The sequence below is a fragment of the Microplitis demolitor genome, chromosome 10, assembly GCF_026212275.2.
Source record: "Microplitis demolitor isolate Queensland-Clemson2020A chromosome 10, iyMicDemo2.1a, whole genome shotgun sequence".
NCBI lineage: Eukaryota > Metazoa > Arthropoda > Insecta > Hymenoptera > Braconidae > Microplitis > Microplitis demolitor.
In genome coordinates this window covers 16,970,265-16,986,174 of record NC_068554.1, presented here as the reverse complement: position 1 = coordinate 16,986,174, position 15,910 = coordinate 16,970,265, and the positions used below count along the sequence as shown (strand labels likewise).

At 31.2% G+C, this 15,910-nt stretch overlaps 2 protein-coding genes and 1 long non-coding RNA gene across 3 annotated transcripts; all 3 read left to right on the top strand.

The window, feature by feature from the left end:
• On the top strand, nucleotides 1–2,566 carry LOC103577731 (uncharacterized). Its single transcript, XM_008558517.1, has 7 exons — nucleotides 1–138; nucleotides 217–267; nucleotides 330–365; nucleotides 437–484; nucleotides 1,014–1,058; nucleotides 2,350–2,406; nucleotides 2,507–2,566. Exons 1-7 carry the CDS (start codon nucleotides 58–60, stop codon nucleotides 2,519–2,521), a joined length of 333 nt encoding a protein of 110 aa, XP_008556739.1. The 5' UTR covers nucleotides 1–57; the 3' UTR covers nucleotides 2,522–2,566.
• Nucleotides 2,567–9,761: 7,195 nt separating this feature from the next.
• On the top strand, nucleotides 9,762–13,638 carry LOC103577735 (glycine N-methyltransferase-like). Its single transcript, XM_014443429.1, has 3 exons — nucleotides 9,762–10,137; nucleotides 12,100–12,356; nucleotides 13,360–13,638. The coding sequence occupies exons 1-3, from the start codon at nucleotides 9,807–9,809 to the stop codon at nucleotides 13,636–13,638; spliced, it is 867 nt and encodes a 288-aa protein (XP_014298915.1). The 5' UTR covers nucleotides 9,762–9,806.
• An 850-nt stretch (nucleotides 13,639–14,488) lies between these two features.
• On the top strand, nucleotides 14,489–15,191 carry LOC128668807 (uncharacterized). The gene is made up of 2 exons (XR_008404425.1): nucleotides 14,489–14,610; nucleotides 14,999–15,191. It is a non-coding gene; the product is annotated as an uncharacterized LOC128668807 (long non-coding RNA).
• Nucleotides 15,192–15,910: the final 719 nt, after the last annotated feature.

Below are 15,910 nucleotides of genomic sequence, written 5' to 3'. Positions count from 1 at the left end.
CATTTCTAATCAATTACATTTATAACCAAGCTTTGAGCATAAGAATCCAATAAAATCATGTTGCGATTTACGTCTATGGTTTTCTTATTTTTACTGTCGTCAATATTGTTAAATAATCTCCATATTTATAAAGTTCAAGTAAGTCCATGGTGGTAATATTTATTATTTTATTCTCTTTTAACTATAACTTTACTTAAAATTATTTTTTTATCTCAGAGCATACTCTTAGGAGAAAATACCGCAACTCCAGTTGGCGACGATAGCTCGGTGAGCATAAATTCATAAAATATAATTTACATAAAATTTGATTTCACTTTTTATTATTATAGGTTAAACAATCATTCAGTATAGTGTCTGACGGGCGAGTAAGTCCTAAATTATGTTTTTTTTTTGTTTCAAAGACCAATTTTTTATGTATTTATTAATTTGGTTTCAGAAATTAAACTCTACCGGTCGTCGTAATGTAACATTACCTGGTGGTACCGTAAGTTTCAATATGTATTAACATCATATTTATATAAAATGCTCTCGCATAATAATCGTCGAGTATCAAAATTTATAGTTGAGTAGACCCTAGTAGATCCGAATTACGGAAAATTACCGTAGTTTACCGTTAATAACCGTAAAGTACCGTAATTTACGGCATATTGCCGTAAATCACGGCAATTTACCGTAATTCGGATCCTCTAGGGGCTGTAAAAGAATGGGCTTTTCTCCCACTACTCAGCAGTGATGAAGTCCATGATTTTGCACTAATGTGCATGCGCAGTAATGACAATTATAGAAAAATGATGGGAGAAGAGCCCATTCTTTGGCAGACTCGACTATATGTTATTCATATAATTTTTAAATCTTGACATAACCTTCAAAATTCATATTTTCCGGGTAATTTTTGGGAAGGGATCGATAACTTGCATATTTTCATTTTTCGTAGCAAAAAAAATTTGATTTTTTTTCCCTCTGATGAATTTATTATTTTTGATTATTTATCTGCATATTTTTATTTTACAAAGAACGTTTTTGAAGGAGGGAGTACTGGTTTCGATGATAATGGTGTTGTAAGTATAAATAAATAAATATACATATATATATTAAGATAAAAAAATAGTTTCTTGATCGATTGTAAGAGCTTGACATTGAAATGAAAATATCTAAAAAAACAATGCAAATTTAAAAAAAATTTTTTTTTTTGGTCGTCGGGCGTGGGAAAAATTTTTTTCGAATAATTACTACTAAATCCGTTTATTATTGACCTTGATATGTTCACTTTTCGCCGAGATATCGGTCTTCTATTGAACGATCAGCCATTGCTTATTCGAAAAAAAAATTTTTCCTACTACCACATAAATTTAAAAATGCAACAAAAAAGGGCTTTTTGTGGTTTTCCGGAAAATCAAGCGCTGAAACGAAAATATTGTGGAAATCAATAATATAATGTTAAATGTGCAATTTACAGTCTAATATGTCCACGAAAAACCTAAAAAGAGCCAGAACTTGATCAAATTTTTGAAAAAAATTAAAGGATCACGTTTTTTGCGTCACGTCAATAAAACGCGCCGATTGCCACCTTCAATTAAATCAAATTGTTTTTTGTCGTTTTTCATGAATATTTCGGAAACTATTGAATCGATCAATTCCAAAATCTAATCAGCTCTAGAACTCGATAAAAGCATTCGACTGCTACTAAAAACGTCCCAATCAGATAATTCGTTCAAAAGATATCGTTGACGGAATAATAAATATAAAATCTGTAACTGCTTTTCTTATTGAATGATGTCATAATTAAGGAACAACATAACTCAAAACTAATATGTTTTTCTTTTGTAAGTAATTGGAAGTGACTTCTTAAAAATCATCATATTTGCTCGTATTACGATATACTTACACGATATAGATACGTAACCTTATTTTTGAGCTAATTATTGAACATAATTGTAAATAAATATATAAAAAACACTTATTCATTAATTATTTTGGATTATAAATTTTTCAATTTTAATTTTATACGTAACCCTTTTGAGCTTAAAAAGCTCATAAAAAAGCGAAACAAAGGTATTTTCGGGCTCGAAAAGCTCGAAAATGTATTTATTCTGTTTTCGAGATTTAGAGCTCAAAAACAGTAGGAAGTCACCCAGTCGATGCCCAGATTCTTATTTCTTGTACGATCATTTCTCTCGAAATAACAGTCTGTTAAAAATCGCCCAAAAATTAGGGATTTTTTTTTGATCCTCTAATTTTTTCCAGTGGTGTAAATATATATATATATTTAACCATTTTACTTTTTTAAAAATTGTTAATTCAAAGTGTGATTATAATAATTACTTATCTTCTTTATTTTGCAATTATTAGTTCACCCATCAAGATGATGGTTTGAATACTCCCTTCGGTGACGTTCGACTCAAGGCCGTAAGTAAAAAAAAAAATTGTTCATAAATAACCTTACTGTAAAAATTAATATAAAATTCTGTTTTATTTTAATAAATGGTTGCCGTTATTTTGGTTGTAGGATGCCAGACGTTAGCTTGAATAGTGAATCAAGGAGAGTGGAAAAAATATTGATCATTTGGCTGTAGATTATATTTTTATTCAAAAAAATATTTAATTGAATTTAATTGCTAAAAATTTGAGCAAAATTTAATAAAAATATGTTTCGTTCTATAAATATTTATTTTAGTTTGTACACAGAAAAAAAGGAAATATTGAACCAATAAATAAAATGTCTTTGAAATTTTTTTCTTGAACCAAAGCGAAATTTCGTATTTTACTGAAAAAAATTATTTGGATCAAGAAATTATTTCCTTCGCGGAAGACATAATTTTCTTAGTCTGAAACATAAATTCTTTAAACCAAGAAAAAACTTTATTAGTCCCAATATTTTTTTTTCAGTTCGAGAAGATTTTTTTTTTCAATTCAACAAATTTTTTTCTTGGCTAAAGATTGTTACGTTTTTGAGCCAAGATAAAATGTCTTGAGCTAAAACGAAAAAGTTTTTAAACCATTAGTCTACTGACTTTACTCTTACTCGTTGTATAAACTAATTTGTAGTCTATTTGGTAAGTGCTCTGATGTGCGTGAAGATATCGAGTTAGCAGATGGGAGCGTCATAGACCATCTTGATACCGGAGAGTCGTACAAATATCTAGGAATTGACGGGAGTTCTATGCAGTACGTCTCGAAAATCAAAACAACTCTCTGCAACGAGTATGTGCGGAGACTCCGGAAAATCTGGTCATCAGAATTCTCCGGGAAAAACAAAGTCTCTGCAGCAAACATGCTTGCTGTATCGGTACTTCTCCACTCTTTTGGTGCCCTTAAATGGACCCGAAAAGAGCTAAGAGACCTCGACATCAAGACACGCAAAGTCTTAAATATGAATCGAAGCATGCACCCTAAGTCTTCAGTCACCAGATTATATCTTTCTCGGCACATCGGAGGAGGAGGTCTATAAAGCTTAGAGAGTCTACACGATCGTTTGGTTTTGGGTATAACATACGAAGTTGTCAATTTCACTGCAGATGAAGAGGATTTCCTTATGCAAATTGTTCATAGTCATGAGAATCGGCATAAGGGAGCGTTTTTATATAAGGCATCAATGTACGCAGCAAAATCCTTAGGTCTCGGAAGAGTAAACCCGCTTATCGAACTCTCTAAGGAGGAATTTCAGGGGGTCATCAGGAACGCTGAGCAACATAAATTGCTCAGTACACATATGGACAAGTCCATGCACAGCGTGTTCTTTAAACACGTACATGATCATGGCTTGTTCACCCAGCTGACGTTTTCAGACTACCATCCAGCGATTACCAAAGTTAAGCAGCATCGACGTGGATCAATAATTGGATGGGCGACCCCTTAGTACAAAAATAGTTAACCCATTGTAATTTTTTTTTTTTTTTTTTTTTTTTCAATTTAAATTTAACTAACATTTCTATTAATGAAGATAATATATCCTAATTTAATTACTTAATTAATAATTTTCAGATACTTTCAATGAGCTCTTAAAAATAACTATATTCGTTCATGCATGACTATATCTAATCATATATGATTATATATAATCAGATCTCGCCAATTTTCAGATCTGATTATATATGGATTCATATATAATTACATATAATCCCTGATTAAACAAAACGATTTGTGACGATTAAAACTGTTTTAATCGTTTTGAATCGTCATAAACCGTCATAAATCGTCAATTGATAATTAAAAACGATTAAATTTTTCGAATGAAGATCAAAGACGATTTTAAATTTTAATCGTCATTAATCGTTTTTAATCATAAAATGATGAATCGTCTTTTGACGATTTGGGACGATTAAATCTGAAAATCCATGACGATTATGACGATTAAAGACAATTAATGATGATTTAATTTTTAATCGTCACAAATCGTCTTGTTTAATCAGGGATTATACAAAATCTTTTTTTATCGGGTTATACTAATAAAGTATTATCAAGTATAGCAAAACGGCAAAAAATAGTGGCATGAAAATATATTGAGAATTATATATCGAAGCATAATAGGACCTTGTTATAAGAATATCAGTTTCTCTGAAACAATTGCAATACCTTGTTTATAACAAAGACAGAATGATTGTCTTTTAACGAGGTCTGACTGTACAATTTTATATATTACATTTATAGTTTGGGATATACTTTTTGTTATACTAGCTCCAAAAGTTCAACTTTTGAGCGCTGAGTGGCGTTCATGAAGGTCCTCCTTTTTAGAGACTCTACTATACCGTCTTTTTTTTGACGGCCTAGGCTGTGAAGTTTAACCTCCTACTTTTTTTTACGAACTTTTCGTGAACCCCCAGGCGAAATTGAGAGAAAACGTCAAAAAAAAAGTCGCATTCTACATTGTGAAAAATTTCCAACAAATTTTACTCTAAGTGCATTATAACACTGGACTATAAGAAAACTGGTACAAAATTTACAAGTGTCCCATAGTAAACGCTATACGCATACGACACAATTGGGGCCTATGCGTATACGTTAACTATGGGACACTTGTAAATGGGGTTCCGTTTTTGTTAAACTCGGCCCAAGGGGCAGCATTACCGCTCATTCGGTGGCGCGCAAAAATTTAACGTTCAAAATAATTTCTTTACCTATTCAATAATATGGATACAAATAACAATAAGTATTTTACGTGAAACGTTGCACAGTTAAAAAAGATAAATAACTTTCATTTTTTTCAACATTACATTCTTAGTGAAATGGTTAGGACATAACCTCGAAGACCGAAAATTTACATTTATAGTCTTTTCCTAAAGAGCCCGATGTTTTCCATTTTTGGAAAAAGTGAAAGTTGCTTTACCTCTACAAAAAGGAACAAAACACTTACCCATATTTTGTATAATTTTTTAATTTTTCTGATATCGAATATATATGATAATCATGCGACACGTGTAGCTACTCCAAAACACATATGTAACTGACAAATTTACTGTATATTTATTATGGTCCGACTTTTATATTATTTATCGAAAACGTCATATAATTGATTGTAAATTTGAAAATTACTTGGGTTTTTTTTTTTTAAATTACTCTAGAACAAATTTTTTGTTTTTTTAAATTTAACATTTAAAAGTGTGCGCTGCACCAAATTCACGGTTATGCTGCTCTCAAGCGGAGGAGTTTGGCAAAACGGAACCCCATTTTGTAGCAGTTTTCTTATGGTCCGGGGTTACAATGCACCCATAGTAAAATTTAATGGGAATTTTTCACAGTGTAGCTCTTTCAAAAAAAACTGTAAGATAAAATCTCGGTTCAGTGCTAAAAGATTTACTAATCATTTTGTTTATCATATTATTTAAAATAATAAGTTTCATGTTTGATTTAAACTTGAGCTTATTAAATAAAAATTTTTGATAAACTCTTATCTATAGTTTACGTTATACAATGTCATTTACCTTTGCTATATATTAAAGAGTTCAAGTGTCAAAAGATTGATATTGTGCTAGAAAATTCTTAAAGCACCAAATCACTCTGGAGTTACGTAAAATCGTATAGACTATAAATACGATAAGAATTCCTCACTCGATATTACAACAATTAGACGTTGATTTTAAATTGTAGGTTACATATTGATTTAATTCAAATAAACTATTATAGATTATTATTTTAAAAAATTGAAATGGCAATTATTTGTGATAGTTAAATTACTTCTTTTAAATGTAATAATTATTGATAATCTAAGTAATTTAAAAACTTTTTTATGATACGAATATTTTAAAAAACAATACATTATAATTTTTTTTTAATATTTCAAAATTTGAATATTTTAACATTTATTAATTATGGTAACATTAAATTTATTATTTCTTCACATCATTAATATCATTGATTAACTATCATTACTATTTATTGATTTGATATCACATATTTTTCTGGAAGTACACTATATTGTAATATTTTTAACGAATCATCTAAATGACAATTATCGAGTCTTTTAATTGCATCGATTATTAAAATTAAGTATTTATTTATACACTGAGATATAGTAGATTATTCACTATGTATAATAAAATAAACATACTAATATACACGGATATTGGTTCAAGCAAAACTTACGCATGAGTTGTAGGTGGCGCGATTTGTAGTTTTGCCTCGATATCAATAGCGAGGGCCTACTCTGTAATCTAGGCGACCCTCGATTATTTCTACTAGGGTTTGAGAGAAAAAGTTGTGAAATTTTCTTTGGATAATTTAATTGTTTACAAAACTGTCTTAACTTTTAAACGTATCATCTCTGTTTCAGAACTCGTAATAATTAATAAAATTAATTATTATATTCTTACAGCTCAGACTGAGTATAATCGAAAATGTCAAGAAACTTATTGTTAGCTATCTTCATACTTGTTGGCATCTATGCCAGTGCAGTTGAAGGATGTGAAGGCCAATGGGTAAGAAAATATCACACTACTGTGATGAATAAACAGCTTTAATTTTTTTATTTGTGAAAGATTCAATTTTATATCAAAGTCGATTCAAATCTTAGAATTCTAAACAGGAAATATAGGATATTAAAAATTATTGTTTTTAATTCAGTCTACACGGGTTATAGTGACAAGAAACTAAAAAAATAATAGAAAATGAGTAAATTAATAGGTTTTTATATTCATTCAATTCTATTGCTACAGTGTCATCCACAGCAAGGCTACAAATGCTGCGGTGGCTATGTATGTAATTGGGGATACTGGTTTCAAGGGACTTGCGTAGATCAGAGAACCTTCTCTCTTGGTTCTTGAATAGAAGAAGAAAGTAAATAAATAAAATTTGACAATATGTCACATTACCAAAAAACAAAAAAAACTGTATCAATTATATGAACAAATATGATTGCATAATAATGAAAAAAGAATAAATAAGTAATTTCACTTGTGAAAAAACTATTTGATAACCTTTTATGAACTTTCTTTATCGATACATGATGAAATTTTATACCGGACGAGTCGACCTGCTCCTGAAATATATATATATATATATATATATATATATATATATATATATACGGGCATCAGAACCAGCTACACAATTCTTAATTAATATTTATCAAATAAATTTACTCGGGAAAATTCTTTCAATAGTGGTTTGTGGTTATTGGACTCGCAGTAACCAAGACCCATGGTTATATAATTGTTATTAAAGCTTATCGATAAGTTTCACGCGCGCAATACACAGTACACCGAGAGAATAGAATACCCAGACAGCATTCAAGTCGGAATGACTGCTATACGACGTCTTTTTGGAGGAGTCGTCAAGAAGTTTTTTGATGACTTCTTAAAAGAAGGAATGGAGCAGATACAATGGATTGAAACTGAATGCTGGCAAAACGAAGGCAATGATCTTTGGTACGGCGCAGAAGTTATCTGATCTCCGTAATGATCAGGTATTAGCAATTCGGGTCAACGATGAATCGGTTGAATACTGTAATTCAGTGAAGTACCTGGGTGTGCTACTTGATGATAACCTGAACTGGTCACCACAAGTTGCCGAAATATGCAAGAAGAGTATGAGGACGCTGGCACAGCTGAAAATGCATAGTAATGTATTTGATTTGCCAGTGAGAAAAAAGCTAGTCACTATGCTAATTTTTCCGACTTTTGATTATTGCGTGGCAGCGCTTACTGACATCTCTGGACAAAGAAACATCAGACTTCAGCGTAAAATAAATGCCTGTGTTCGCTTCATCTTCAAGATCTCACGGTTCGAACATATAACGCCTTATTACAGGGATCTGCGCTGGCTATCACTTAAGTCCAGGCGTGAGTTCTTTCTGTCGTGCCTGATTTATAAAGCTTTTTATCTGCATCAAAAACCGTTAATCCGGCAGAACTTACGTGCTTTAGAGCCACGGTTTCGTAGAGGTGATGTTCGACAGGACTATTTAGCTTTACCTAGCTGTCGCACGACGAAATATGATAAATCGTTTGTTGTTTCGGCGATCAGAGTTTGGAATGGACTACCAGTGCAATGTACGTCGGCGCTAACGTTTGTGGAATTTCGCAGATTAACCTACGAGTACTTTTTGAGTGTGGATAGATCATAAGCTACTGTGCAATTTATACTTAATATCGATATCTGAGTTTATTTATATATATATTTGACTAAGAGTCTGACATTTTATTTTCCTCATTATCATATTGTTTCATATTACATTATTACTTGAGTTTTTGTTAAATGCAATAAGGTTGAGTGATTTACATTTACATTTACATTTGTGTTGATTGAACTGTTCAAATATAATTTGGACTTTAATAACATATGTACACCTTCTATCTTTAATTATTACATCTATTTTTCTTCTGACTGTTTTCATAAAATGCTATACTATGTATTATTTTTGTATGGACGGCCGCAAGAAGTCTTGACTTCATGGTCGAAGAATAAAGAAATAATAAATAATAATAAAAGTGTCATTTTTAAGAACCCTTCATTTAGAGTTCTTGAAGACTCCATAAATAAGACGTCAGTTTCTTGACGTCTAAATGTATGCTTTTTTCAGATAAGATGTGTTTAACTAATTAAAAATAAATTTTATTACTATGTAATAAAAATGTCTGTCAGTGCAGTCTATTTGATTGATCGATTCGAAATCTTCAGAAAAGTTAACAGCCAACAAACTCTTTCGGTTTCCACCTCAACCATCTTAATCGGTCAATTCATTAAAAAGATATGGAGAGTTTACATCCACCCATACACACACGGACATCCTTCTGACAATAGTCGAAATAGCTTCCTAGAACCTCAGAACGTCGACATCTGGTGAAAACTCGATTATTGAAAATCGGGGTGGAAACAATAATTTCCCGAATTTTTGAAAATTAACAATATTTTTAGCAGAAAGTTGAAAAAGTAAAATTGAAAATAAATGTTTATTCGTCGCATAAATAATATATATTTGATAATATAATTTTTCACGGCTATCTTCTATTCTGTTGTAATACTCTAGCTAACAATATAAAGTAACAAAAAAAAATAAATAAGTTAAAATAACTTAAGATTAATAAAAACGATGTCAACGAATGTTCGTTCTATTTTCAGAGTGATAATTTCGTAACAGACATGATAATAGCAGTGGAATATCCTCAACAGATTAATGCTGTTGGAAAAATTAAATTATTTCTTATATTTTTATTCGTTTCTTTCTTTTATCAGTACGATGCGTTGCATCATGCTCATCAGTGTATAAATAAGCTATTCAGTAACATTGGCATCAGTCTTAACGAATTTCACGACTTAACATCCAATTTATTAGTCTAATAAATTGTCGAGCATAATAATAAATATTTTAAAAAATGGATACAGTATTTCGTACTCGTACTCCTGGGGTTCCTGCTGAGGGTGTACGTGATCAGTATGCCGATGGCATAACTGCTGAAATCTGGCAAACCGTAGTTGGAGATGAAAAAGAACGTACTAAACATTACAAAGACTTTTTAGTGGGTTTATTACATAAAAAGGGTTGCAAGAGAATCCTTGATGTTGCCTGCGGCACAGGAGTTGACTCTATAATGCTCATTGAAGAAGGATTCCAAGTTGTCAGTGTTGATGCTTCTGATAAAATGCTTAAATATCCGCTCAGAAAACGATGGAATCGAAGAAAAGAACCTGGTTTTGATGAATGGGGTAATTTTATTTTATTATTATACTGTAAAAAATTAAGAGTTCGGAGTGACTACGGGTTTTATTTAAATCCAAATTCACTCTGTCACTCGGAGTTACGGAGCTTAAAAAAAAATTATCCCGAATTCAAGGTAAATGAGAAGATTGTTTTCTCAGCGGAATTTCAATATTAAAGTAAAATTCTTTTAGAAATACATTTTACTCCGAGAAGCTTAAATATATGAGCAGTCATCCGTGTTGCATTCACTCCTGATTGAGGAGGTTTGGGACGTACAGTCATACATATACAAATGTACACCGTAGTGCGTAACTTGAGAAGAATTAATTTAGCTCGAGACTGTACTTTCAAAAAACGTAACAAGCTTTTACTACCCGGGAAAAAATGTTCAGATATGATACATCGCCCTGCATGATCATGTATGAGCAGATATGATCATGCAGAGCCATTTTTCGGATCTGATCAGATCTAAGTATTCATACATGATCATATATGATCATATCTGAACATTTTTTCCTATTCGAGTGCAGATATGACAATACATGATCATGCATGGCTTTATTTAGGAGCTCATATACATAATAATACATGAACAAGTATGACCATGCATGATCATACGTGATGTAATGCATGATCATATATGCGATCATACAGGATCATACGTGAACAGATATGATCATATCTAAGCATTTTTTCTCGGACAATGAGTTTTTCAAAGTTTTCTCATTATTTTTTCATCATAAAATTTAGTAAAACGAGAGTAGGTGTGAGATTTGGTATATCATTCACGGAAAATAATATGCAGTATCATTTACTACAAGGTTGCAGTAAATGTGTTTGTAGTTAAAAATACCACATAAATGATAAAAGTTACTAAATATGCGACAAATTTTTCTAAGTTAATAAGTTTAATTTACTCCTATCTTGCGGTTAATTCTACTGCACACTGCAGTAACAAATACTCCAGGCGGGAGTTGAGAGTACTACAGAAGGAGGACTTCCGGCTATTTTCCCATTTTGAGGTTAATCTGTTGTGTATATTCAATTATTAAAGCGTCTCGTAAATAATCATCTGACTTTTTTAAAACCCAAAAATTAACAATTTTTAATTTTTTTTATTCTGCTTGTTCTTACGGCGCATTTATGATAAAAAATGTCGTGAGAAAAAAAATAAAGATTTCGATAGCTTTTTTGCCTTTAAAAGTTGGAAAAAAAAATTGGCTTTCATGTTTTTGGATAAAATTTCTATTTTATCTTTTTTGATAGTATTGATGTATTTTTTTTTTTCAAAGTACGTAAAACAATGAACAATTAAAAAAAAAATTGATCAATGTGATAAAAAAAAATTTAACATGACCCAGCATGGGTGGACCCTATTTGTAAATAATTACCATGTTTAGTATATACAAATAACTCAATAAGTGATTTTTAAAAATAATTTATAAAAATTTAAGGTTATATAGCATTTATTTTTACGTAACCTTATATCGAGTAAATTGAACTACAATTGGAGTTACAAATACCGCATGCTGTGGCATATCTTACTTTTTTCGATAGTTGACGCTTAACTACAATATTGTAGTAAATCTAACCACAATTTGGAGTTGTCTCATGTCATACTACAGCCTGTGGTAAATGGAACTCCAGTTGTTGTTGCCATTACTACAATTTATTTTTCGTGTTACAATGTTAAATGACCTATATTTAATCTCATTTTATAAATAAACTACGAACCCTAAGTTTCTGAAATTTTAACACAACACGTATTAAATATATTTTTATAGATCCTAAATATATCAAATTTATCTCATTATTTTAACTTTACTCCCATACCTCCTTTAATCCACGTTAACTCCGAAAATTTTTTACAGTATACGATTTAAATCCAGCAAAACATCAATAATGCATTTTCGTGCTGCTTGGAAAAGTTAAATTAATTATTTATTTATTTTTTTTTTTTTTGTTAGTTATCGAAGAAGCCAATATGTTAACACTGAGTAAAGATATTGGACATCTTATTGGCGATGGTTTCGATGCTGTGATTTGTTTAGGCAACAGTTTTGCTCACATCCATGACGCTTACGGCGATCGGAGAGAACAGAAACAAGCATTAGAAAACTTGAAGATGTGTCTGAAACCAGGAGGCTTTCTTCTTATTGATCACAGAAATTATGATCATCTTTTGAATGGAGGAGTTGCTCCAACGAAATGCGTTTACCATAACGTCAGTGTCCATTAATTAAGTCTACTCTATAATATTTTATTATTTTTTTCATTGCTATTTACCCGAGTCGAAATTTAAAGGCTACAATCATCCCTCTAGCCGGAAATAGAACCTATTTAGAGCACTATAAGTTGCTTTAGCTCCTACATTGAACCTCAGGATCTTACACCATTTACTATGAGGTACTATTTTGAACCGCTAAGTCCGAAATTAGGAATTAAGACTGACTATTATCTCCTTGAACTCCTCAATAAATTTCGACGTAGACGAATTGAATTCTTTAGAAATTAATCCCAACATTGTTATTATTAAGTTAAATGCTCAGGGAGTTATCCCCGGTAGTCCGACTCTACCAAGGGCCTCACCTGAGCGCCAAACCATTACTGCTGCGATGCATCATCAACAAGATGATCAGCATGTGCAGCAGACCAAGTTTCGTTGCCTTAGGAGACGAAGGGATCCAAGGATAACAGCTTTCTGCATTCGCGTTGCCAGAAACTCTACTCACGCTAAACAAGTTGGTATTCTAGCTAACGCAAATATGATAGACTGATCCCTCTTAGGACGTCAACAATGAGTACGACAAGTTTGACACGGTAGCCTGGGTAAAGTTTGCTGATTTCAAACAGGAGGTCCTGATATATTTCGTGTTTGTGCTTCTTATTAACCGTGGTGTTATTATTACTATTATTGTTATTGTTATTAATAAATAGGTTATAAGGGTCCGAAATCGAGCCTTATTTTTATACCTTCCAGGCCCGACTTTGGTCACCAAAGTGGTAAAAATGAACATTTCTACCACTTTAGGGTCCAAAGAAGGACCTCATTTGACATGGGAATAGAATTTACTTCAATTCCTCAAGTCCGAAATAAGAACTACCTTAGGAGGCTTAATGGCTTTAAATTTCGACTCGGGTATCTAAAATTTATTATTGAAAAAAATTTATATTCCACTAATATGATATTTAAATTAATTATAATTGATGGGTTTAAATTTTTCTAGAGTCAACATATGAAAGATATAAAAACTTCCGTCTATTCGGTTTCTGGCCTGCCCCAATTGATTATTCAAGATTACTTCGTGTCCTTGGATGAAAATAACGAGGGTCCAGATAATCAAAATCACTTTAGGATAGTTTGCTATCCCCATCAGGTTAATGCCTTCAAGGATATGCTACGAGAAATATTTTCCGAAAAGACCCACAAAATTTTCGGTGACTTTAAACCTCTTAATGAGGTAAAAAACCCAGCAGCTTTTCTTCATTACATTGAAAAAGAATAATTGTCACATATAATTACACTGTAACAAATCAGGAGTGAATACGGATTTTATTTACATCCGTATTCACTCCAATCTAGAGATTAATTCTCAAATAAATTTATTTTTAACAGAAACAGCTGTTAATTAGAAACATAATTATTTTAATAAACAGTTCATTCAAATTGAATATCTATAGTGATATAGTGTTTGTGGAAATATTTTATGATTTGGTACAGTATTCAATTATATTTCGTGGTGTGATTGATGTAAATCATCAACAAGGAAGTACTGTGGGATCGCCCACAGTATACATGTGGTCCTCATTGGGTTCTAATAGGACATACCCTAAAATTAAATTATTTCAAGTTTTATCCTATTGGGGCTTGTGGGAAATCTTAGTGGGAAAACCCGCCATGAAAAATGAAAATAGTAACCATTTTATCCCATTGAGTTCTGTGTGGGACCTAAGCGGAAAAATTCAACGTAAAAATGAAAAAATTATCGTTTGTCCTCATTAGGTTCTGTGTATGTTTTTTTACTACGTTTTCCTAGTTCCGAAAACCTATATTTTTTCTCAGTATATTTTTCAATTTATCGATAACTCGATATTTTACTAATAAAAGCAGTAATTTAGATAAATGATAGTACAGGACTATTTTCCCGCCCTTTAGATTTTTAATTTGTTGGATACAAATAAGATTTATTATTAAATAATATGTGCCGGGTCGAGGTGTCAAGGAAGAGAGACAGGGCAATTTCAGTTGCGATAAAAATATTAAAATGCACAAGTTAGAAAGGTCAAATAAGAGATAACAGTATTTAATTTTTATCAGTCGTGCAGAAATCAAATTGTTTCGAGTACTCAGTTTTGCAACGATAAGGCGTTAATCTTAGAACAATTAACTAAAAATGTCGAAAATAATTCTATTATTATCAATTTTCTTATTAATTGGGCTCTATGCTAGCACAGTAGAAGGATGTCAAGGACAATGGGTAAGTAGTACTTTTCATTGATTAAAAAAAAAAATTTCAATTTCTAGTTTTGAACCGAACTTTGACTTGAATAAATTATTTTTAAGAACGGAAAAATGTTTTTTTATAAGAAAGGAAATTAAGTCTCGACAAAAAGTCTAACGAGAGTTTAAATCATATATTATATCAAAAAGCATGTATAACTGTTTTTAAAAACCGCGAAATTCAAATTTTGGTTTTTTTAAGCCCTGTAACTTTAAAAATTTCTAATTTAGTGATTCGTGGATAAGGACATTTTTCGGAGAGAATCAAAGTTGCTACAAAGATGAATTTTTCAAAGCTAATTTTGTGAATTAATTTCATTAAAGAAGCGTTTTTAATGAAAATTTTAAAAAAATTATTCTTTCAGTGTCATCCCTATGCGGGGTACGGGTGTTGCCCTGATCATAAGTGTAATTCACACTTCTCCCAGGGTAATTGCCAACGGAGATTGAGTATTGGTCGCAGAAAATAAAAAATCACCTTATTTGTTTTTTTGAACATGGGTTACAAATGTATCTCAATGAAAATGAATGAAGAATAATAATAACAATACACTGTGATCATTATTTTTATTATTTTTCCCAAGAACACTTCAAAACATAAAACGTTACTTTAAAAAACAATTTCCTTATCTATATAAATCCATATTTCAAAATTTATCAGTCCAAAGTTGATCAACAAAAAAAAAAAAATTGATCTTCGAACCTTAACTTGCAATTTAATACCTGTCTCGTTCCTTAATCTTACTTTTTCTAGAAGTTATGGATTTCTAAAGTTTAAGATTCTAAGCTGGAATTTTTAAAAAATCTATAGGGGAGAGGTGCTGCAGTTGTAACAAGGGGCAGTTGTAACACTCCATGAAAATCTATTAAAACAACTAAAAATCATTATTATTCTTTTTTTAACTTGTTGAAAAAAGTAAATTATTGATTCAATCAAAGTTTCAGTTATTAATATTGTTTCGATATTAAAATATTAAGAATTGTCGAAAATATGCGTGAAAACTTTTTTTGTACGCTTCGCAATTTTTTTAATAACAAATTTGTTTTCTAATGTTATGATGTGAGACTTGTATTCATACTTTAAAGAACATATCAAGAGTATTGTATAATCGAATTTTATACCAATTAACTGATTTTGTTATTGTAATTTGATTTTTATTAACAAATCTGCGTGAGGGTCAATTTTAACACTTGAACGAGTAGCAATTGTAACACTCAGAGTCGTGTATGGGTCTTGCGCAAACTGGATGCGCCACAAATCTACTCTGGGATAGTGT

Excerpts from the sequence above, each read along its gene's own strand:
- LOC103577731 (XM_008558517.1), top strand. The coding sequence starts at position 58 with ATGTTGCGATTTACGTCTATGGTTTTCTTATTTTTACTGTCGTCAATA. Across the intron at positions 366-436 it reads GTATAGTGTCTGACGGGCGA|AAATTAAACTCTACCGGTCG; the intron begins GTAAGTCCTAAA and ends ATTTGGTTTCAG. Across the intron at positions 485-1,013 it reads TAACATTACCTGGTGGTACC|AACGTTTTTGAAGGAGGGAG; the intron begins GTAAGTTTCAAT and ends TATTTTACAAAG.
- LOC103577735 (XM_014443429.1), top strand. The coding sequence starts at position 9,807 with ATGGATACAGTATTTCGTACTCGTACTCCTGGGGTTCCTGCTGAGGGT. Across the intron at positions 10,138-12,099 it reads ACCTGGTTTTGATGAATGGG|TTATCGAAGAAGCCAATATG; the intron begins GTAATTTTATTT and ends TTTTTTTGTTAG. Across the intron at positions 12,357-13,359 it reads CGAAATGCGTTTACCATAAC|AGTCAACATATGAAAGATAT; the intron begins GTCAGTGTCCAT and ends AAATTTTTCTAG.